Here is a 25,149-nt window from a genome sequence, read left to right as displayed (position 1 = left end):
TTAGCCACTGCAGTTTACAGAGCCTGCCGTTTCTTGACACAATAGATAACCTGTTTCCTACGGACACTGTTCACGTAAGCATAGAGTAAGTGGACACACTGAATGCGCTACACTACAGTAACCTACCCGATAATCTGCACAACCAGAACAATGCAAATTGATCAATGCATCCATATATGTTATGTAACTGTCCTAACTGCTGCAACATTTGGCTCCACGCAATCAATTAGCACTGTTTAGGCCATTGGGTCATCTTCATTGTTATGTACACCATTTCAAAAGAAAGTATCCAACACATTTCACTGCAGCACATGGTACATAGCTCGGCAGCCATGTTTCAAACACTGCGTTATTCCTTACATATTTAAACTTCTGTTTCCTTTTCTTATTGTATAGTGGGAACACCATAACCCCCTTACAATATTTGAAGGGCGTACACAGTAACTCCTTTTCTTTCATAGACAGCCCCAAACATGTTCATGCTGCAAGACACCAACTGCGTACGATGGGCCAGCCACCCACGTATGCTGAGGCAGCGAACACACAGTCTGCAATCGTCCACCGTTGCCTCGTAATACACTGAACATATAAATGTTCCTTAGGCACTGTAAAAGCACATTTTATGTATGTTGCAATCTGTGCATTCAGGGCAGCATGTGTACGGCACCATCATCTACTTATACGTCGTACTACCTTAACCGTTATGACACTACCAACATTCGGAAATGCATGCTACAATCGAAACACGTTACTGGCTGAATCCTTTTTTTTTTTCCAACATCCTCTCCGGAAAGCGAAACCTAACATACCTCTCATTCAACAAGACAAATGCTCATACAGCAAACATTTTTTTCTTTACCGAAGATTCCCAGCCGGACGACGGGGAATATTCATGAGCATGTGAACCCATGCCAGACCCATGCTGGACAACAACAGTTACAGATAAGTAACTTGTTCCTTAGTGACATATCTACACTAGGTGCTTTTCTTCACTAACAATGAAGAACTACAAAGTGAAAAGGTACAATATTTGTCCACCTTACTCTTCTCATATGTTCTTACACTGCTTTCCTTAGGGTTCAGTCACATCATATGGTACATATACATAGTGAAAAGGGAAGTCTGAAAGACAGCAATCGTTTCTGTGCATTAGGATACTCAACATTCTTGGATGGCTTATAACTTTGTTCCCTGTTTGACAAATGTGGACAGACGTTTTCAGAAAGATTATAGACCCAACCTTGAATGTTTGTGCAAAATCTGAATGGATTTTGTCAAGTGGGGCCTAAGTTATGATTATTGTATGTACGTACATTTTGACACTTTTGAAAAAAATTAAACCTTGTCGGATTTGCAGCAAACCTGTGTTAGGAGCATTGGCAAGGACTTGAAAGCATGGTTTTGCAAATGTCAGCGTTTTTATTTTTTTGAAAAGTGGCATAATGTAGGTACAAAAAAATAGTGGTATTCCTTTGGTGACTGATGTTTAAATGGGCAGTGACTGGATTGTCCGGGCCATGGCCAAAGGGACCAGCAATGGGGTTAAAGTGGGCATGGCTGCCAGGGACTGGTTGTGTGGTAAAGCTTTTCGAAATTGAGATGGTTTGAATGGGAAATAAAAATCTGCTCGTGGGTAAAGGTTGAAGTGCTGGATGGGATTTCAGCAAATATGCACGAGGAGGGTCAGCAAGAACTTCAAAGCATGGTTTTGCAAATATGTCCTGTGCTTTATATTTTTTCAAATGGTAAAATATAAGTACACATCACAATGATATAACATTGGTGTGTGCTACGGGCCGGGCCATCAGCAAGGAGAAATGTGTAATGTAATTTGCTTATTAGGCGTGCAGTAGGGCCGAAGCAGTAGGTTTGAATGGGAAAAAATATTCTACTTGCGATTACAGCCTGAAGTGTTGGAGTAGATTACAACAAACTTGCGGGACGAGCAAGAGCAAGGACCGGCAAGCAGGTTTTTGGGAATAGGTCTTGTGTTTTATTTTTCGAAAGTGTAAGAATATAAGTAGAAAAAGTAGTGATTAACATTTGGTGTCTAGGTAGTGGGCCTGGCCCTCGGCAAAACGCAATTGTGTACACTGATTTGGTTATTGGGGAATGCAGCATGACTGAAGCCTAAGCCCCATGGATTTGGAGACTGGCCATGGCTGCAAGCCATGAGCAGTGGCCATTGGTTACATTATGAGGGTATAGGGGACACTGAGCTAGATGCAGGGTAGATGCAGTGAATAATAGGAGTGGTTTGGTTTGGCTGGGATCATGGTGGAGCCTTATGCCGTAGGCAATTGAACAATGATTTCTATCCCCAGCATGCTCTGCTGATAACGACAGACATAAGTATGTGTTGCAAAAAAAATGTAACTTACAGGTGGTTTATAGTTCATGAATATGAAAAGAGGAATTATTAACTTGTATACAGTGATGTAACACCATTAAACATTCTCATTAATAAAAACATATTAAATTGACAGAAAAAACTTGTTAAAGTAATGTTCCATTTAAGATACATCCCCACCCTTGGGACTCCTCGACTCCAGTAGTTAGCCGGTGTAGTACCACCTTGGCATCCCTTGGCACTTCCCTCCTGGTTTCTCATGAACACTTGCCCATCCGTACTGCCCCTTCTATTTATGCACTTCTCTCACTGCACAATGCATATGTGCATTTATAGGTGCATTGTGTACAATTTGTGTAAGTAAGGGAAATGCAGATGCAAACGATATGTAGAAGATAGTTAAGTGGCAGTTGGTGTGTGGAAGCTTAATATGGTCATAGGGTTATATTTACAGTTTTTGGAAGTGATTGGTGGATGGATATGTGACTGTTTGAAAGCAGGCATTGAGGGAGTGTTACAAATGTAAAATTAAAAAGGGTAGAAGGGCTGCCCTGTGTGATTGTGTGCATGTGCCATCCGGGTATTTTAATGGTCCATGGCCTGGAAAGGGGACTTTGGAAATCGTGGATAGTTATAATGGTCCATCAATTATGGTCCTTATTGTATGCGAGAGAAAAGTATTTGGGACAGAAAATTGTTTGTCCTTTTATGTTTTTCTCTAGTATACAATTGTCTATTAGCACCCTTGACGGGGAAGCCAGCGAATCGGGTGGCTAGGAATGTGGGCTTGAACTGCCGGTACAAGCCCGCGTTCCTGTCAGGTCCAAACTTGAATCTTCCTGCAGGAGTGATGCTGGGCCCAACAGACCCCCTAAGTCTGCCTGCCCAACAGTCCTTCAACTGAGAAAACTACCAAGCTGGCAAACCCAAGGGGAATAGAGGAGAAAATAACAAAAGATAGATCTTCACTTGCTGGCACTGTAGTTCTCTGGAGCTGGAAATACACCTCAGTGTCTGTGAGATCTAGGAGACAAATATGTATATATTAATAATCAATCCACTCTAGCTAAGTTTACTAAAATGTTACCACTCTCCTTGTAGTACCTGTAGCCTATGCTTTATTGCTGATAGGCTTATTCAGTTAGTAGCTGAGCTGAAGTCTGGTAATTAGAACTCAATGTTTCCTTCTTCTTCTACTGTGGTAATATTTTCTTTAAGAAATGTCTTTGTTAGATCTTTTGTTGACTAATAAGCTTTTTCCAACTGCTCAATTCACAATATATTTTTCATAAATGAACTTCTTAAAATACTTATTCTCTTATTTATTGCATATGGAAAGTCTGTTACTCGAATTAGAGTTTTTATAAACTTGCAATAAATTACGATGTCAGAAAAAAAAAGTAACCTCCTTAAAAGATCGGCATTGCTGTAAAGAGTTCCACTAGCCGCTTACTTCCTGAAAAACGAACGTCAGCCGACACAACGCTTCTCTACTCAATTGTCCTTCGAAACAATGCCTTCAGAACAAAAAATGTCACAACGCTTATCGTGCTCAATATTATAGTCCTGCAAAACGAGCACTTCCTGAAATGACGTCACAACGCTTACACGCGCTTTTAACGTTCGTAAGGTTCCTTCTTCTAACTTCAGAGCCGCGAGTGGCGTAATACTTGAACCGAAAAATAATGCTCTCGAAAGAACTGCGAGCGAAAAAAACAAACATGCGAGTAGTACACGAAGAGTTACGCGCGCCTGGTTAGTAAATATTAAACGCACAGTTGTTCAGAAAAAACACATTCAGAAGCAGAATTGAAGCGTAACAATAAAAGTTCAAAAAGTAACACTGAATCTTATTTTCCTCAAAAAAGAATAAATATTAGCATTTGATTCCACACAGTCTTTTTCAAAAGTAATTCGAACTGAAAATCCTTGACATTAGACTTTGTAGATTTAAACAAACTTAGCTTGCTTCATCTGTACGACTTCTTCAGCTTCTTGGATAAACTTCACTTCAGCTTAGAATTAGTAGTAATTGGATATTCTAAAATCTTCTTGAAATACTAAGAATTAAATATACTTAAATATATTCTTTGCTAGAGCTAACTAAACTGCGACCTGTCTCAAAGGATTCTAAAATGAAAGGCAGTTGAAAACTCGGAGCAACATTCCAAATGACCTCATAACTATTTAAACCAATCAGTGCTGCAGAAAAAACTCTCCATCTTGCTTTGGGGAGTCAAGTGATTCCTGAATGTACATTAAGGAATATTTATACTAGTTCAATTGTCAATCCAAACATAACCCAAACATCACACTTCTAAGTAAACTACATTCAAAAGGTTTTCTGATGCTAATGATTTCTTAATTAGGTAATGTAAATGTGTAAGTCTATTTAATTTACCTTGGAATTGTAATGGTATGCCTTTTAAGGTTATGAACCCTTGACACTCTAGAAATGTACCATGGAATCCTGACAGTACCCCCTCCGTAATGCCCTGTCCCAGGGCCAACCTTTTCAGGATGCAAACGATGAAATCTTTTAATTAATCTAGGAGCATGAACATTCGTTACCTTTTCCCAGGATCTTTCTTCTGGTCCATAATTCTTCCAATCTACTAAATATTGCAGTTGACCCCGCACTATTCTAGAATCTAATATAGCTTGAACTTCATATTCATTTTCATCTTCAGAAAACACAGGACCAGGAGAATCACTAATTCTTGTGTCAGTTCTACATAACTTTAACAAATTTACATGAAATGTTGGGTGTATTTTTAGCCCTGACGGCAATTTCAACTTAACAGAAACTGGAGAATAAACATGTTCCACTTCAAAAAGTCCAATATAACGTGGACTAAATGTATTCCTCCCTTTTAATGACAAATTTTTGGTAGATAACCATGCCCGATCTCCCACCTTATACTCTGGTCCCTTCCGACGTTTCCTGTCAGCAAACTTTTTGTAGATTAATTTATTTTTCTCTAAGGATTGAACTGCACATTTTAAATTTTGTCCCAAAGACTCTAATCTAGCCTCAATATCTGGTACTTCTACTTCATCCAAAACCACACCTCTTAAAAAACGTGGATTAAACCCTTGATTGAGAAAAAATGGAGAAATTGAAGTTGAATCTTTTGTAGAATTATTATAGCAAAATTCTGCCAACCAAAGTAACCACCCTTGACCAGAACCTAGATAACATCTAATGTATTTCTCTAATTCTTGATTGACCCTCTCAGTTTGACCATTACCCTCGGGATGATGACTTGTAAGATTAATCTCGATCTTCAACTCTTTGCAAAATGCCCGCCAAAATTTTGAGACAAATTGGGAACCTCGATCTGAAATTACTTGACTAGGCAACCCATGTAATTTGACAATATTTTGCAAAAAGGCTTGAGCCAATGAAGTTGCTGTAGCTGCTCCCTTGATGGGATAAAATGTGCTGCTTTAGCAAAAACATCTACAACCACAAGAATAGTTGTACAAACCTTATCAGGTGGTAAATCTACTATATAGTCCATAGACACTGTATGCCAAGGGCAAACTAGTGGAAGTGGAACTAATAGCCCTGCTGCTTTTTGATGATCCGACTTGGCACGAATGCAAATTTCACATGTTCTTACATACTTCTCAGAATCTTCTCGCATTCTCTCCCACCAAAACTCTCTTTGCAATAAATCAAATGTTTTCTTGATTCCAGGATGCCCAGCCAAAGGGGAATCGTGGCAGTCTTTTAAAGCTTGTATTCTCAATTCTTCAGATGGTAAATATAACCTCGTCCCTGCAAAAGGTAGACCTTCTTTAATTTGACATTCAGAATCTTCTGAAACCCATTTCAACAATTCTTCATCCGTCCATGACGACAAAATAGATTCTTTAAAATCCTGAACCTTCTCAGTTACAGCAACAACAATTTTTCTCAGAAAGCAAAGATGTTGGTGCACAAGGATCATTCTTTAAACTACCTGGAATACATCGAGACAAAGCATCTGCTTTCCCATTTTGACGACCGGGTTTAAATAAGATGACAAAATCATACTCAGCAAAAAACAATGACCAACGTAATTGTCTTGGGGTTAACGTTCTTGCAGAACGAAGGAAAGTTAGATTCCTGTGATCTGTCAGTACAGTAACTCGATGTCTGGCATCCAAAAGATAGTGTCTCCACTCCATAAATGCAGCCTTGATCGCCAACAATTCTTGATCAGAAATTGTATAATTTCTTTCAGCAGAGGAAAAACTTTTGGAAAAGAAAGCTACAGGATGAAGTTGTCCAGTTACACGATGACGTTGTGACAATACAGCCCCCATTGCACAATCGGAGGCATCAGCTTTTAGAAAAAACGGTTGCTCCACATCTGGATGTAATAGGATGGGTCCAGTCACAAACTTATCTTTTAAAAATTGGAATGCTTTCTCAGCTTCTTCATTACATTCAAACTTTACTCCTTTTTTAAATAATTTAGTTATAGGAGAAATAATTTGTGAAAAGTTTTGTATGAATCTACGATAAAAATTTGCAAATCCGATAAAACTTTGTAAGTCCTTTATTGTATTAGGTTGAGGCCAATCTCTAACAGCTTTTACCTTAGCTGAATCCATTTCCAATCCGTCAGGAGATAAAACAAATCCTAAAAATTCCACTTTCTCAGTGTGAAACTGACTTTTCTCTAGTTTCGCAAACAATTGATTTTCTCTTAGTTTAATTAGCACTTTACTAACGTGTTCTTTGTGTTCATTCAATTCTTTTGAAAATATCAGGATATCATCTATGTATACCACAACAAACACATCTAAAAATTCTCAAAGAACTTGATTGATAAAAAATTGAAAAGCATCAGGAGCGTTACAAAGACCAAATGGCATGACTTGATACTCGAATAGGCCATAACGGGTTCTAAAGGCTGTTTTCCATTCATCCCCTTCTCTTATTCTTACTAAATGATATGCCCCTCTTAGATCTAACTTAGTAAAAAATTTTGCTCCCTGAATTCTGTCAAGCATTACTGAAATTAATGGTAAAGGATATCTATTCTTTATAGTGATCTTATTAAGGGCTCTATAGTCAATGCATGTTCTCAAAGTTTTATGTTTTTTGGGGACAAAAAATAATGGTGAAGCAGCAGGAGACTGAGAATGTCTAATAAACCCTTTGGCTAAATTCTCATTCAGATACTCTCTTAAATACTCATTTTCTTTTTCAGTCAAGGCATAAACACGTCCACAAGGAATTGGTGCACCATCTTCTAAATCAATTTTACAATCAAATGAACGATGTGGTGGTAACTCACTAGCCACTTCATCAAATACATCCTTGAATTCTTGATAACAATCTGGTAAAATTCCCGACACAGCTCCTATCAAGTGTTCCTTAACTACACCCGCAGCTAAACAAACTCCTTGAATCTCAGATTTTTCCTCAGAAATCTTGTCTTGAAATGTCAAACATTGTTCTCTACAGAATTCTGACTTGAAATCAAAGGTTCTTCTACCCCAATCTATAGCAGGATTGTGTAATGTTAACCAGGGCATTCCCAGTATTATTTGTAATTGCGGTGCATCAATTAATTCAAATACAATGTCTTCATGTTTCTCGCCAATTTTCATTCTGATAATATCTGTCATTTGTGTAATCAAACCAGATGTCAATTGTGTACCATCCACCGCCCTCACTTGCTCAGGAACGCCCTTAGAAATAACAGGCACTCCCAGTCTATTTGCTAAAGCCAAATCCATGAAATTTCCGGTTGCTCCACAATCCATTACACACGGACCCCCACATCTTAGCTTACCTTCCCAAAATAAGGATACATTAAGAGTTATAGGTGGTACAGCAGTTTGAATGGTATTTGCCACTGCTTGTCCTTTTCCAGGAGTAGAAGGGAATTTTTTAGGAGCACGTGGACATCGTCCTACAAAATGTGTCCCCTCCCCACAATGTAAGCATAATTTTTCTCTACGTCTTCTTTCCTTCTCATCTTTAAAGGACCTCTGATTTGACTTTCCATAACCTGTCCTTTATTTTCTTTCCCAGACAACTGTTCTAACTTGGGACGCTCATTTCTACTCCAAACTCTACTTTCAGAAAAATGTCTCCTCTTTTCTGACCTTCTTTCCAATAACCTTGAGTCTAAAAGTATCACTAAAGAAATTAATTCTTCACAAACCGTAGGTCTCTCCACAATTGTGGCCAAAGCATCTTTTAATTCCTCCCGTAATCCTCTATAAAAAATTGAAGCTCTCTTCTCTTCAGGCCACTCACTCTCTTGCACAAGTGACCTGAACTGGGTTATATAAGACACCAATTCTCTCTTTCCCTGCCGCAACTCCAGTAATTCACTAGCTACACATATAGATGAAGTTCTTCTATCAAACATCTTACTGAATTCATTTTTAAACATTCTCCAGTCTCTAAGTTCTCTTGCACCTCTTTCAACTAAAGATACTGACCAAGCGCAAGCCTCCCCTGTTAAGAAATTAAAAATGCCACTTTAGCTGTTTCTGTAGAAAAGTACAAAAAGTGTAACTCGCATTGCATTCTAAATGTTTTAAACTTCCTATGATCTCCACCAAATCTTTCAGGGGGCGCTAAAGGAGTTGAAACCAAAGATATTCCTGGAGTTCAATGTAAATTCTTTCTCTCTTCCAACTCAACTGTATGTCACCTATTTTCACCTAACTCTGGATACAAGACTGGAGGTTCTTGGTCATAAACTCTACTAACCTTAGATATTCCTGGGGTTTCTGATCTATGTACAAAACTACTTAATTCCTCCATTTTGACCCCGAAGGTTAAAGTCTCACTCTTCGCTAACCTTAGATCTTCTTTTATTTCCATTAACATCTTTCCTAATGTTCCCAAACTAAACTCTGACTCTGTGTCCATCATCACTCGGGCAGGATTTAAATACGTGGGCCTTTCATTCTGTCAGGTCCAAACTTGAATGTTCCTGCAGGAGTGATGCTGGGCCCACCAGAACCCCTAAGTCTGCCTGCCCAACAGTCCTTCAACTGATGAAACTACCAAGCTGGCAAACCCAAGGGGAATAGAGGAGAAAATAACAAAAGACAGATCTTCACTGGCTGGCACTGTAGTTCTCTGGAGCTGGAAATACACCTCAGTGTCTGTGAGATCTAGGAGACAAAAATATATGTATATATTAATAATCAATCCACTCTAGCTAAGTTTACTAAAATGTTACCACTCTCCTTGTAGTACCTGTAGCCTATGCTTTATTGCTGATAGGCTTATTCAGTTAGTAGCTGAGCTGAAGTCTGGTAATCAGAACTCAATGTTTCCTTCTTCTTCTACTGTGGTAATATTTTCTTTAAGAAATGTCTTTGTTAGATCTTTTGTTGACTGACTAATAAGCTTTTTCCAACTACTCCATTCACAATATATTTTTCATAAATGAACTTCTTAAAATACTTATTCTTCTATTTATTGCATATGTAAAGTCTGTTACTCGAATTAGAGTTTTTATAAACCTGCAATAAATGACGAAGTCGGAAAAAAAAAATGTAACCTCCTTAAAAGATCGGCATTGCTGTAAAGAGTTCCACTAGCTGCTTACTTCCTGAAAAACGAACGTCAGCCGACACAACGCTTCTCTACTCAATTGTCTTTCGAAACAATGCCTTCAGAACAAAAAATGTCACGACGCTTATCGTGCTCATTATTATAGTCCTGCAAAACGAGCACTTCCTGAAACGACGTCACAACGCTATCACGCGCTTTTAACGTTTGTAAGGTTCCTTCTAACTTCAGAGCCGCGTGTGGCGTAATACTCGAACCGAAAAATAACGCTCCCGAAAGAACTGCGAGGGAGAAAAACAAACATGCGAGTAGTACACGAAGAGTTACGCGCGCCTGGTTAGTAAATATTAAACGCGCAGTTGTTCAGAAAAAACACTTTCAGAAGCAGAATTGAAGCGTAACAATAAAAGTTCAAAAAGTAACACTGAATCTTATTTTCCTCAAAAAAGAATAAATATTAGCATTTGATTCCACAGTCTTTTTCAAAAGTAATTCGAACTGAAAATCCTTGACATTAGACTTTGTAGATTTAAATAAACTTAGCTTGCTTCATCTGTACGACTTCTTCAGCTTCTTGGATTAACTTCACTTCAGCTTAGAATTAGTAGTAATTGGATATTCTAAAATCTTCTTGAAATACTAAGAATTAAATATACTTAAATATATTCTTTGCTAGAGCTAACTAAACTGCGACCTGTCTCAAAGGATTCTAAAATGAAAGGCAGTTGAAAACTCGGAGCAACATTCCAAATGACCTCATAACTATTTAAACCAATCAGTGCTGCAGAAAAAACTCACCATCTTGCTTTGGGGGAGTCAAGTGATTCCTGAATGTACATTAAGGAATATTTATACTAGTTCAATTGTCAATCCAAACATAACCCAAACATCACACTTCTAAGTAAACTACATTCAAAAGGTTTTCTGATGCTAATGAAAATTCTTAATTGGGTAATGTAAATGTGTAAGTCTATTTAATTTACCTTGGAATTGTAATGGTATGTCTTTTAAGGTTATGAACCCTTGACACTCTAGAAATGTACCATGGAATCCTGACAGTTCCAAACCGCCTAATGGCCGGCTCTCCCTGACGCCATCTACCCCCCAACCCTCAGTCCCATTTTATTTATTTTTTTGCCCCCTACTTAATTTATTTCGGTGGCGTGTGCCGCTGCGATTTCACTCCTTCTGTCACCCCGTGCAGGCCGCCATGGAAAGGGAAGGGGGCTCTGTACGGAGCCCTGCCTTCCCTTTATATGGTGGCCATCTTGAGGAAGGGATTTTCCTGAAAATATCGGGACGCCGCACGCATCTGGCTGTAGGAATGAATATCCTTTTATTTTTTTCACCCCGGGTTACTGTTTTGGCAACCTGGGGTGCTAAAGGCCTTCATCCCCCTTTAAAGGTGCTGGAACAGGGGATAACGGCCCAAAGCCCTCGTTATCTGCCCTCGCTTCACTTGGGCCGATAGCTTGGCCTGCCGGGCCGTTATCCCCCGTTCCAGCCTCCATAACGCCCTTTAGCAAAGTTTTTTCTCATTACATTTCATAGCTTTTTATTACTGCAACTTAACCATAACGTCCCTTTTTAACAGTGTTTTTCAAAAATGCATAAAATAGAGAGACAGAAGGTCTGTCTTATACTTTTAAATAACCAGTTGGGAGTAAGGGGAAAGGTGAAATGAAGGTATTTAGCCTGCAAACCGATATTTTTAGCATAACCCTTTTGAGGGTAATTCCTTAGTCACCATTGCCTGATCAGCGATGAGTGCTTAAGGTTTAGCTAGATCTGGGTTGGTGAGTCCGCGGTCATGCAGGACTATTGATGTGCCAAGTTAGGATCTCCTCTGCATACGTACAAGGCATTAAATGGTAGTTGATGTTGAAGGTGTCAGTGTATCTACTTGGCTGCCTGTGTCTTCTCTTATGCCTATTTGGTTGTCCAGGGCACTCACTGGGTTGCCGTGCCCTCTTCCTGAATTTAGGTTTGTGGTCTGGTGCATTTCCAGAGGTTGAGTCAGTATTTAATCAATGCAGGACCTCTGGATAGCGGGGAGAGGACACAGTCCATGCATGGGTATTGCGGGTAAACGTGAGGGTGCTGGGGGTAGGGGGCTACTAGCGATGTTGAATTCGTTTACAGCCAGGATGGGACTTCTCGTGGTGCTCTGCGTTTGGATAAGGTGATGGAAGGGAAGTCTTGGCGGTTGGTAATTTTAGCAGTGTAAAAGGATTGGAAACTGGCTAGTTTCAGGATTCAAGCATTGTTTTTTATTCAAAATATAGCTACTGTATTTATTTAAGTAGGTGCATCACCTGTACAAATGGAATATGAGCCCCCCCCCTCCTGCACAGTTTTAAAAGCGCGTTCTTACTTTTCTTAGGACTATAAAGATATTTTTCATTCAAGGATACTATTTGTATGGGCAAGGATTGACAAAGTTACCCACTGTAGTGACTACTTTACTCGTAGTCCATAGTCCCCTTTCGTCCAGACTTGTGGGACATTCCGTCCTTTGGGACGGGACCAGAGCACTTTTGTTAGCATCAAAAATGTCATTTGTCCTTTCATTTTTACGCGGGGCCACTGCATGTGACCGTAACCCTGCCTTCCTGAACTCCGCATCACCCTTCAATCCTTTTCTCTAACTAGGTCTGAGACAATTTTAAGCAACAATAGAGGAAACTGATTAGCGGGGACGGCGGGCGTATGGAGGAAAGGGGACTATGGACTAGGAGTAAGGTAGTCACTGTAGTTATATGGCATACTCCTAAATCCAGTTCTCTTTCCTCCATACTTGTGGGAGATTCCCAAGCACTGACCATATGTATTACGGGTGGAGGGAAATGTCCCTTATTGGAATACATTCTTGAGAACTGCCTGGATAAATTGGGCATCAGCCCGGGAGCTCAGGTCTAGACAGTAATGCTTGCAAAAAGCCGATGGGGAGGCCCACGTAGCTGCCTTGGCAATGGACTCTCAAGGGACATACTTTTGGAAGGCAACAGCTGCCGCTTTGCTTTCGAGCAGGTGTGCATGAATGCCTTTAGGTGGTTGAAGGCCTTGAACCTTGTAAGCCTCGGAAACACATGAACCCACCCAGCGGGAGATGGATGCTTTTGAGGCAGGTTCCCCATTTGGGTCATCAAATGTAACGAACAGTTGCAAAGTGCTTCTGGGTTCGCTTGTCCTGTCGAGGTAGAACTTCAGACCCCGTCTAAGTTTTGCAGAACCATTTCGGCATCAGAGGGAGGGTTTGGGAAGAAGACCGATTGAGATATAGACTGGTTTAAATGGAATTCCGAAACCACTTTAGGAAGGAAAAAAGGGTGGTTGCGAAGCTGGAGGAGATCTGCAAAGTGTCTCTTGATGACTGGATTAGCCAGTGAAAAGGTACAGCTGTCTGTAGACAGGTAGGCTGCAATAGCAGATAAATACGTCCTTCATGACAAGACATGTATGCCAGAGGCTGCAAGGTCAGATACAAAGGACAGAACAGTGTTGATAGAAGCATGCCTGGGATCAAGCTCTTTGGCTAGACATCAATGGCAAAAACAGAGCCATATGCTCCTCTATGGAGCCCTTCTAGAAGGCTTCCTGGCCGCTTGAATTATGCGCATGTTGTCCGCAGACAGGTTGAACTGCGCTAAAGATTGGTACTCGGGGCCCCAGGTCCCCAAGCTGAACGATTGTGGAGAGGGGTGCCACAGCTGGTGATTGCTCTGGTGAAGGAGATCGGGAATCTGTGGCAACCCCATTGGGGGAAGCACTGACAGGTGCTGCAGTTTCGAAAACCAGAACCTGGCTGGCCACCAAGGAGCCATGAAGAGGAGAGTGCAGTTCGATGCACTCCTGAGTTTGCAAAGTCAGTGGTAATGGAGAGAAGGCAGAAGATTTCATGTTGTCCCACAGGATCTCAAGGGCGTCCCCCAAGGAGGACACTCCGAGCCCGTCCCCGGACGCATAAAGAGGAAGTTTCCTCTTTGATGATCTTGCAAAGTGGTTCACCTCTAAAGCACCCTATTGCTGAAAAATGTTGCCGAGAAAATCGTTCATCTCCCACTCGTAACTCGCTGCCGATTGGCATCTGAGGGAGTCTGCAGCCACATTAATGTGGCCTAGAATGTGTACAGCTTGGAGCCAGACATTGTGCTGGATGCTCAAATTCCAGATTTGTATAGCAAGGTCCACCAGGAGAGGAGACCTTGTGCCCCATGTTTGTTGATGTAAAACATTGCTACGGAATTGTCTGTGCGAATACGGGCCACACTGTTTGTGATAGTTGGTTGAAAAGCCTTGAGCGCCAGAGAAACTGCCAGGAGCTCCAGGTAATTGAAATGGACCGCCTGTCTTGAGGCATCCATAAATTGTACACCTCGAGGTGATGCAGTGTCGCTCCCCACCCCAGAAGGGAGGAGTCTGTGGTAACTGTTAATTGTGGGCAGGGCTCCTGGAAGGAGGTCCCCACTGAAAGGTTGCTGGCGGACGACCACCATTGAAGATATGCCATTATGCAGGATGGGACTGGAATCATCTTGGAATCTGGTTACGTAGCCTGGGACCAGCTGCTCCGAAGAGCAAGCCGAAAGCGTCTCATCTTCACGCGTGCAAGAGGTAGAGCTAACACGCAAAAAGCCATGAGGCCCAGAAGTCTCTGGAACCACCAAGCCGTCATGTGTGAAGACTGGAGGAAGAGCTGGCACGTGGTCGACAGATCTGCAATCCTGTCCTCTGTCAGGAACACTCTGGTACTGACGGTATCCCAACGGAAACTCAGAAAGATCAGGTCTTGAGAGACCTTCATCAATGATTTGTGCCAGTTCACCTACAGCCCAAGATGGAACACAAGCTGAAGGAGTGACTAAAGATTGGTCGTAGCTGTTTGTGGGCAAGGACTGCGCAGGAGCCAATCGTATGGATATACATGAACCCCCTGCAGTCTGAGTAATGCTGTGATGACCGACATCATCTTCGTAAAGACACAGTGCCGAGCTGAGACCAAATGGAAGCTCACGATACTGGAAGTGCTCCGTGCCCACGGAGAACCGCAGATATTTTCAATGCGGGCTCCAGATGCGAATGTGCATGTATCTATCTTGAAGGTCTACCACACTGAGCCAATCGCCCTTCCGGAGAGAGGTCTTTATCTCACGGGGTGTAATCACAATGAATTTCTTGTGGGAGAAAGAGTTTGAACTTGGATAGGTCGAGGATAGTGCGCAGGCCAACCTGGTTGGGTTTGGGCACTGTAAACAGATGGGAATAATAGCCCTTCCCTTGTTCCCTGCTCTGAGGTCTAGAAGCTTCTGTACCTCGGCTCTGAGGGAGTGTGATCCAGTCTGCTGGAGGGTATGGTTGAAGGGTAGGGTAGAGGGAAGGGGCAAGCAGAAGGCCCGTCCGAGCAACTGATAAAACCCATCGGTCTTCGGTGATGGTCTACCACACTTCCAGATGAGACTAAATTAATTCTCCCACCGGAGTCTCGTGCGACAGATGAAAAATATTTAGATGTTTTATCGGCGGGGAGACCACTCGTTCCTGAAGAGAAGGCTGGTGGGCGAGAGAAAAACTGGCCACCTTGCCGTTGCTGTTTACGGCGGGGCCCGTCAGCCTCTGAACCGAGAGAAATACCTCGTTTGAGACCCCGACCTCTTAGTGTAAGGTGCCTTTGCTGGGGATTTCGCAAGGGCTGACAATGACTTGGCAGTTTGAGTGCTTGCCTTGGTCTTTGTTAGTTCCTCATCTGTGGAGGAGTGGAACAGTTCTTTAACCTCAAAGGGAAGATCAAGCACCTTGTCCTGAACTTCCTTCGAAAACTTTGTAGCATGCAGCCACGCTTGGCGGGAGACGTCTACCCCGACTACAAGGCCTTGAGCATAAGTGTCTACGTGATGGGCCGCAGCCTCAAGTAGATCCTGCGCCAGAAACCTGGCGTCTGACAAGCCGCCCTTGAAGTAATCGAGCCTATAAGCAGGAATAAATTCCTGGAAATCGGCTAGCTGTTTCCACAGGTTGGCGATGACAGCTGCCAGCATAAAATCAGTATTAGCCGGACTCAGCTGAAAAGCCGAATTGGATGGCGTCAAGAATCTTGACCTCTTTAGAAAGGATCTGGGATGCTACAGTGGAGTATGCAGAGGCCGGCTTCGACTGGAGCGTAGCTGCTGCCACCATAGAGGGGAGTGGACAAGGATATGTCCTCTGACCCATGGAGCTTGTACGAGCATCAATGTTCTTGTTCAGGTGCTGCTGGAATGAGGTTTTTCCCAGATCGTACAGGCTTCGGCCAGGACGTCCATTTGAAGGACCAGGCCGGTGCGCTCCTGTGTCGACAGAGTGAAGGCTCCAGACAGAACCCCCTCTTGTGGAGCTGGGGCCCTCGGGTATTGGAATGTCTAGCAGTGCCATCCTATCCAGTACCTAGTCATGAAAGGCTCTAATAGAGCGGGCGGTTCATCGCCGTCCTGGTCCGCCTGGTCCTCATCCAGTGAGGTGGGAGCAGAAGACTGATTCGCTGCACGTGTGGCGCCTCAGGGCCCAAAGGGGCGGTTGGCAGAGCAAATTCTTTTCCAAAGCGTACAGTGGATGCCTAGGAGGCAGCGGGGGAGGAGGCCCCACAGGTAGAGGTTGAGGAGGTGGTACTACCGGAACCTGCAATGGGGGTTGCCGGAGCAGGGACTGGTTCAGGCGGCTTAGGATACATTTCCTTAAACAAATCCTTAACCCCTTTACTGCCATGGGTCATAAATCCCCCCACCCACCCCAGTGCCAAGGCCTTTTTTTTGCTGATTTCGGTATGTCGCCATTCAATGCCTTGTAACTTTTTGTTTACATGAGATATCTCGGCCAAATTTGGCCTCTTTTTCTCCCACATGTAGGCGGTCGTAACGGCACCCAGGAATCTTAGTTTGCTGTTGGGGGGTGAGAGAAAATGGCCAAAAAGGGAGAAAATGTGTTTTTTCAAAAAATACCAATAAAATGTTGTACAAAGAAGCCTATGGTTTTTTCCTTGTAAGAGCTAGGAACAAATGGTTTGCTCTGCTGAATTCCCCACTTTCCTGGCTTTCAAGAACCGATTGAGTGGAAGCTATTTTGATATGGTTATCAACAGTTTTGTGAGAGGTAGGCAATTTTGGGCTTTTTTTCCAATAGGACATGCGTGGACGGAATGGAAGAAAATGGTTGGAAAGCTAAATGGGAGGACAGAAAGGCATACATTTCTGAAAAGTAGACAAAATTCCAAGTTTACGATGGGGTGATTTGCGCAGGTCAGGCAACTAGGTAGGGAAAAATTCCATAGTTTGGGGGGGGGGGGAAGCAAGAAAATAACCGAAAAAAGGGTATGTGGTGGACATGGTTGGCCTGGTACGGCAATGTCTTTTTTTGAATTTTGAGAAAAACAATGCTCTGCTACATTCCGACAAGCCAAAAATGGAGCCATGGTACACGGGAGTTTTATGCTTACGGCCTAAACAGACATACTTAGCATGTGTAAATTAGGAAAACAAATGTGGTGAGGAAGGGCAAGCATACATTTTTGTGAAAGAGCACAGGCAGACCTTTTGAAGGGTAGGTGACTTGTGCAGGTTACGAAAGTGTATAGTGCCTAAAGCGGCTACTAAATGTAGGTCACATTTGGGAAATGAAAGGGTTGTGTGGCAAAGGGCAGCAGCAAATGGATCAAAATGTTATGAAAACCACGCCAACACAACAAATGTCAAATGTTCCCACAGGTGTCCCGACGAAAATGTTACCTCACATGTGTGCTTGCCTGCTTGGGCGCAAAAGGAACAGGCTAAACTACTGGAAAACCTCAGAAGATTTGGGGAGACAACCTACAGATTTGGGCCTAGGGTGTCGAAGCCACTAAGGAAAACTGGGAAGCCCATGGATTTCCGAAAAGAGGACACCCGTGGGAATCCAGAGGCCTGACTTGCACCAATTGGCCCAGATTTCATTACCCACAACCCCTGGCAAAGTCCAAAATGTGGCGGGAAAAACACAATTTCCGCACATTTCACTCTGGTCACCCACTGAACCATGCTGCCAACAACACATGGCCAACCTTCCCGCGTTCCCAGAGGTGTTGCGACAAAAACAGCACCACACATGTGTGGGTGCACCTACCTGGGCGCAAAGGGAGAAGCCTAAAACACGGGTAACCCCAAGTCTCTTCGCACAGCAGAATTTCATGAATTTTGCTCTTGTGCACACCATACAGATTTGGGCCTAGGGTGTCCAAGCCACCAAGGAAAACTGGGAACACCATGTATCTCCGAAAAGAGGACACCCGTGGAAATCCACAGAGGGCTGACTTGCGCGAATCGCCCTAGAATGCATTACCCGCAATCCCTAACACAGTGAAAATTGTGCTTTTTTTCCCCCACCAAATATCAAACTTTGTCGGGTATTGTGGTCAATATATTCTGGGGGGGCACCTCGTGCAGCCCTCCCTGGGGCTCCTAGGAAGGGCTGCATGAGGTGCCCCCCCCTCCATTTGGGGTGGGGGAGAGAGGGGCACCACAAAACGTGGGACAGACCCCCCAGTGGGTGGGGCAGTAGGTTTTGGGCATCCTGGGGGCAGATTGGCACACTAATGTGCCCATCTGCGCCAAGGGAAGTTGGGTAAACAAAGAAAAAAATTGAAAATGGTAGGCTGCATTTTAGGGGGGGCTAAACCGCCGGGGAATTACATAATGTAAAGGGGGTGGCCCTCTCTCTCTACCCCAAATGGAGGGGGGGCATCTCATGCTGCCCTCCCTGGGGGCAGATAATGGGGGGCATCTCATGGAGCCCTCCCTGGGGTCAGATGCCCCTTCCTAGGAGCAGATATCTGCCCCCAGGAAGGGCTACATGAGATGGCCCCCACTCCATTTTGGTTGGGGGGGAGAAGGACACCGCCCTTTGCATAAAGAATTTCCCTGGTGGTCCATTTTGGGGGGGGGGCACTCCCCCAAAACCAACCATGTATTTCATTGCTTTTTTTTTATTTGGGCCCATCCCTGGGGGCAGACCTGCAGGCCCTATCCTTTGGGGGTCCTGCCCACACTTTCCTGGTGGCCCTATTCCGCCCCACCCCCCAAATGGACGAGGGGGCACTTTGTTGTAGTCCTCCTTGGGGGCAGAACACTGACCCCCAGGGAGGGCTACAAGGGGTGCACCCCCTTCCACTTCAGGTGGGGCGAGAGAGGGCCACCCTCCTTTCATGGAAAAAGAAATACCTGGTGGCTAGTGCCCCCTTCCACCCCCACCCAAATCCCTGTTTCATTTTTAAAAAAAATATTTTATTTTTTTCTAACTCCTTCCCTGGGGGCAGATGATCACCCATCTGCCCCCAGGGGTCTCCGTAGGTTGGGCCCATGCTTTGGGGCCTCTGGAGGGGGGAGAGGGAAGTGGGCCACTTACCTAGTAAACGGCCCCGCCTCCCCCCACGTCACAAAAAGATCCTGGTGGTCTAGTGGCATTGCTGGCCACGGACCGAGCGCTCTGCACCCGATCAGCAACCAGCAATGCTTTCAAAAAAGGTGGTGTTGGAAAGGGACAAAGCTCCCCTTTCCAACAACACCTCCCTCTATCTCCAGCTTGCAATAAAGCCGGAGATCGAGGGAGAGGGAGAAGACCTCTTACCTTCTCGATTCACTGCGGCAGCCGAAAATGGCTGCTGCAGTGAATTTACTTTGTTTCATGTTGGCGTGCATTGCGAACGCCGACGTGAAAGTGAAGGTAATCCAACACCCGGGCCATGAAGAGAGACCTCCCCCAAGCATAGCCCGGGGGTTGGATTACAGTTTTTAGCAATCCCTGCTTTGCAGGGATCGTTCAAAACAGAGTCCCTAAAAGGACGAGCTATCTCGTCCATGGCAACCCGGAGGGAATTGGCACCGAAGTGGTTAAAGTACGCGTTCATGGGATCCGAATGCAGAAGCGTCTGAAATTTCCCCAAAAACGCATCCTCAGATTAAGGTCTGGAGTGGTCAAAGGCTGTTCGGAAGGGGCATACCCCCAGGATTGCATAGAGCATGGATGCCAGGATGGGCCTCCACCAATTTAATCAACATACATCAAAGGCGCAGATGCAGGAGGGAGCGATTCTGTATGCAGCAGCAGAGTCCGAGAACGCCAATCCGTTGGATGGCGGAACCGGTTCTTTCCACAAAATGTTGAAAATGCTGCTCTGCTCCAGAAACAGGCCCTCTGCACCAGCTGTGGTGAAAGTTGGTGTGAGAGAGGTCGTCAAAATGGCTGCTGTGGACCACAGAGGCTGGGCCGCCATTTTGTCAACACCTGAGGCGAACTGCGTCATTGGAGTAAATGAGGCAATAGTCATCACAAGGGAGTCAGGCATCTTATGTGCCATCTTAACCTTGGAACAAGGAACCTCAACAGACGGATGCTTTTAGATCTAGGGTGTTTATTACACACCTTAGGGACTGCTGGTGAATTAGCACCCAGTGGGGATCCTCAGCAGAACCGGTACTGGAAGACTTATGGTGCTTGACTGGCTTCTTTGCCCCCTCAGCAGGATTGGTTGCGCCACAGGACTGAGTGTGGAAGTCTTATAGTTTACCCCCTGAAGCCAGGACCCCCAAGGGGGCGGGGGCCCTCAATCGGCTGGTGTTGGATATAGCCCCAAAAAGGGGAACTTCTGGAGTAACCCCGGTAAGTTTAGTCACCTCGAGCTGAGACTTGGTACACTTAGTTCCAGAGTCAGGGCTGACCTGGTAACAGCCCCAGAAGTACTGGGCCTAACTTTAGACCCCGAACAGGGAACCTCGGAAGGAGATCCGGTTTTGACAGCCCCCTTGCAGGGGTCCTCAGAGTAAACTCTGGATCGCCTGTTACATCCCTTGAGGGACACCTCAGGGAAATCCTTGAACGCTTACCTTGTCTCCACAGGAGAGTAATGATCCAAGAGCCCTGTTGATATGCTAAAACTGGTTCTTTAAGGGTTTGTTTCCCTATCATGAAAGAGGGATAACAAGAAGGGAGGTACTGTAATTAATATGAATGGTAAATTCTACTAGGGCTCCCTCCTACCACTCTGAAAAAAGCTCCCCCTTTATTTCTAAGGCCCACACTCTCCTCACCTGTGTTTTGTGTTTTAGGAGCTCTCCGTCCTGCACTCACACAGGGGTGATGTTGAGTTTCAGAAGACTAAGATGCTGTTGCACTCTGGTAAGCCTCTGAAGGTAAGTGACTTATTATATAAGTCTCTTGTCGGAACAAAGGGGAAAGGCAAATATCTCGGAGGAAAAACTTGAAAAAGTTGGAGATCTCGCTTGCTGACTTAAATAATGTTTTCTTTTTTTGCAGGTTCTCTGAAGAATAAGCTTTGAGGAAGTCGGCGTTATCAAGGAAAAGACATGAAAACCTTTTCCTGAGGGAAGTTGGCACGCTTGCTGTAGTTGAAGCGCACTAAACGGGTGTCTTCGGTAACCTGGTAAGGTTTTTCTATTGTAAGTATGCGCACATATCAGAGTAAAGAGCGCTGCACAGAGTAAGTTTGTTTTAAAAAAAACTATAGCCTTCTTTTGTGAAGCACAGTGTTTAACTGTGAAGAAAAAACTCATGGGAGCCTCTGGTACGTATGCGCGTAAGTATTTCCCTTTTTCTTTAATTCTGTAATGTTTATTTAACTATGGTACCTTGTATTGCAGATCTTCAGATGTCGGAAAAACCTCGGAATGTTGCTTCGGCTGTGAACGAAGGCTGATGACTGAACTGGGAACTACGACGGAAGAAAATCTTCCATTGGAGGACTGCGGCAGCGGAAAACTTTGGTTAGGTAATAGTAGTCTGTGGTATGTAGATATTCTGTGAGCGTTTCAGGTTATTAAGATTACTTTTCTTTTATTCTGCGGGTTCTGTGAGCTGAGCACAGGTAGCGTTACACCGCTGTCAGCTGACTTAACACGAAGCACGCGCTACTGCAGAGGTGTAACTTATTTAGCCATCAATGCCCAATGTCTGGTTCTCTATTATAACTTATCAGTGACCCAAAGGGCGTCCATCTTAGGGGTACTGGGATACAATTGAGTTTCTATGGGAGTCTATGGTTAACTTAATACTGTGGACTGTGAGAATGCCATGTTTGCCATGCTAAAACCCATCTAGAGCCTACAGACCTATACAAGGAATCCAGCCTGGCCTGAACTCCTGCATCTAAACTGTGATCATGACAAATCCCTGGTAATGGAGCTACTGGAACCCCTGCTGGGCCTAGAACACCCTGGGAAGGAGTTCCCTGGCCGGGGTGACCACCTGAAAAGGAACACACTTACCTGCTGTGTTTTTTTCTTCGATGAAGAGCTGTGAATGTGGTGGAGTTACGCGTTGCACACCACTTCCCACCTGACAAGACAACGCTGGAGTGGCCGGACGGAGGAGACGCAGTAGAAGCATGAGTCCCAACGGTGTTCCGGGCCTAAGCACTCCAGGCAAAGAGAGTGGGGATCCGCTCTCGCGAAGCGATGTTCGCATGATGACCAGGACACGTTTCCCAGACGCTCCACCCTAGACAGTGGAACCAGAGCAGGAATGAAGGACAAAAGGAACAAAAAGAAAAATATTCCCAGTGATGCTAGTGCACCCGACCTCGACTGCGCAGAGAAAAGGACTGAAGGGCGATGCGCCGGGCAGAGCTCAGGAAGGCAGGGTTACGGTCACGTGTGGTGGCCCCGCATAAAAATAAAAGGACAAAAATTCAATTTTTGATGCTTTTTAACAAAAGTGCTCCGGTGCTGTTCCGAAGGACGGAATGTCCGACAAGTATGGAGTAAGGACTTTCCCAGAAAGAGCCAACATGGTAGGCTAAACAAAAATAATACCCTGTCAAATTGAAAGTGGAGGCAATGCAAGTTAACAGAGGAAACCGCTTTTCCATAGGAATGCGGGGATGGGGGAAAAAAGCGAATACAGTGATAAACCGAGAAATCCCATTAAATAATAAAGTGTGGTACTCCCTCAAATGTCAACAGCAGTGCGTTTCCAGCCCTTCTCTCCACTGATCCAAACGCACACGCGCACGCAAAGAGGACAAGCGTCCTGTGTTACAGTACATTTCCAATAGCGGTAGCCCTGCATAGATGTTTTCGTTCTGTACAATTCAAAATACTGCAGCCCTGTAGGAAATTGCCCGTTCTTTCTCAATGAAAGAAGTGTGCTGACGGTCTATTAATTGCAAATCACTTGTTCCTTTCATATGTACAGTAGCACCAATCTTGTGTGAAGTGTGGTTGCTGTCCTGCTTCAAGTATTACAATTATGCCTAGTTTTTGGGGATGTATATGTGTTCAGTAGGTGAAATGATAGATGGATGGGAGACTGCCTAAGTTGGTAAACTGGTGGATGGCTGAGAGTTTTAATGTAGGGAGGAGATGGCATATGAATGGGGAGAAACAGCCTGCAAGTTTAATTTAGCTATATTCCAACCAATTACATAATATCCAAGTGCATTCCTACACACTCCACATCCATTGTAGGGGGGTGTGTCTAATTTTCACTAAATGGCTGTTGAAAGCTTCACTAGATGTACTACTTTTATAAATGCGCTTAATACCGAAGAGGTTTCTAAGCGCGGACCCTGCTGGATTCGAACCTGTATTGCTCTACATCGTCTTGTTTCCAAGAGGAGCGCGTTGCCACTGAGCTATACCACCCTTGACAATTTCGTAGTAGTTTGCTTTGTTTTATTAGGTATCTTGCTGCAGCATAACTCCTTGTCTTGTTATGCTGAAAAGCAGTGACTTTTGCTCAAGCCAACTGCATAATTGGAGTTTTGTTATATTGATGATATATATAATGCGCCTATACACAAGTTGGTTATGCTGGGGGGGGTCAGTAGAAGAACACTGTATTAAAAAAAATACATTGCAGGCATTGTATTATTCATGCATTTATGTAGAAAGTGATGAAACTAACGTCATTTTGAAAAAAATATTCTAACCATGTGTGTTTGATTACTCAATAGTTATTTGTCATATGTACATAACCTTTTTGATGTCTTTTTTTTTGAAGATTTTATACAGATTCATTTGTTAAGATATTCTTTCATATTTTAAATAATTTGGGATTGGAGTTAGTGAATAGAAGTAATTGTCTGTAGTAAAAAAAAAAGTTTCAAAGATGAGAATAATTCTTCTCTTCCCATTTCTTATACATTTTCTAGCCATGGGAATGCATCCAATGGGCGTCCCTCCTGCTGGCCCTGGACCAACTCCGGGCATGCCACTACATGGTGCCAGTATGCCCCCAAAGCCTTGGACAGAAGGTATTGCTTGATACCCCAGTTTATGAATGTTTTATTATCTGGGTTGCTGAGTTTGAACTGTGGGAATTGAGTTTACAGTTTCTCGCATCTACCATACTGTATAACAATGGGTAAAATGTTGGTACTTTATTATTGTCAGAACATGAAGCCCCTACTCTAAACGGAGAAACAGGTTCAGTGAAATAGGTTTTACCTCTTGGTCTCATTGTCATATCCCCTTCTTCTGAATTATCGAAGTCTACATAGACAAGTAAGCCCCTTTAACTGTGTAGACCGTTACCCTTTTAAGTCTATGTATATCTTTCAGCCTTTGTTCTAACCGAAATCTACATACATTGTCGAATGGTCACAATCTTGGTTAGCTTGACTATGAAATGGGGTGTTCGTTTTTTTAATTAAATTCCTTCTTAGTCACATAGACTGGTCGGCATTTCTAATTTACAGTTCTTACTGTTTTCACTCAATAGGTCACTGGGGTCTTCTGGTGATCCTTGAATCCTTGTATTCTCTTGCTGCTTGTTTTCAGTACATTACTCTTTGAAGATGATTTGGTGGTGGTAACCGCCTCTTCAGGGAATCCGAGCAGCATATCTGCCTTTCCCTTTCCTCAACACAGCATTGTCTGCCTTCCTTGACACAGTCCTATGTACACAAGGGTGAGACATGTCATTTGGGAAATGGGCAACTGTGCAAGACTGTTGCAAAATAAGTTGTATCACCTTCCACGGATATTGGTAAAAAGCATGTGACTAATTATCCCTTGACAAGACAAAGGAGATACATTTATCAGTAACCTTGGTGGCGTATGGCCAATCCAAAAAGGGTCAGACCCTCTCCAAACAGAGCCTTGTTTTCTGGTTCATCGTCTGTATAAAGTTGTAATTTGTCAGAAGGTAGTCTGCTCAAGGGGCCAAATACTGCTCATTCTATGCAAACTAAGGCTACGAACCAACTTTCCATTTGAGGGTGAACCTGCAGAACCTTTGCAAG

The 25,149-nt window shown here is 43.7% G+C and overlaps 1 protein-coding gene across 2 annotated transcripts in view; it reads left to right on the top strand.

Annotated features, from left to right (window-relative positions):
- The window catches only part of SMARCA2 (SWI/SNF related BAF chromatin remodeling complex subunit ATPase 2), a 3,136,185-nt gene that overhangs the window by 355,501 nt on the left and 2,755,535 nt on the right, over window positions 1–25,149 (top strand). For both annotated transcript variants that reach the window (XM_069625745.1, XM_069625746.1), the window contains exon 5: window positions 24,058–24,159. In XM_069625745.1, coding sequence (XP_069481846.1) covers window positions 24,058–24,159 — 102 coding nt within the window. The remainder of the gene's footprint in view (window positions 1–24,057; window positions 24,160–25,149) is intronic.

The sequence above is a fragment of the Ambystoma mexicanum genome, chromosome 6p, assembly GCF_040938575.1.
Source record: "Ambystoma mexicanum isolate Mex_15411 chromosome 6p, UKY_AmexF1_1, whole genome shotgun sequence".
Classification (NCBI taxonomy): domain Eukaryota; kingdom Metazoa; phylum Chordata; class Amphibia; order Caudata; family Ambystomatidae; genus Ambystoma; species Ambystoma mexicanum.
This window is presented reverse-complemented; position numbering and strand designations above follow the sequence as displayed.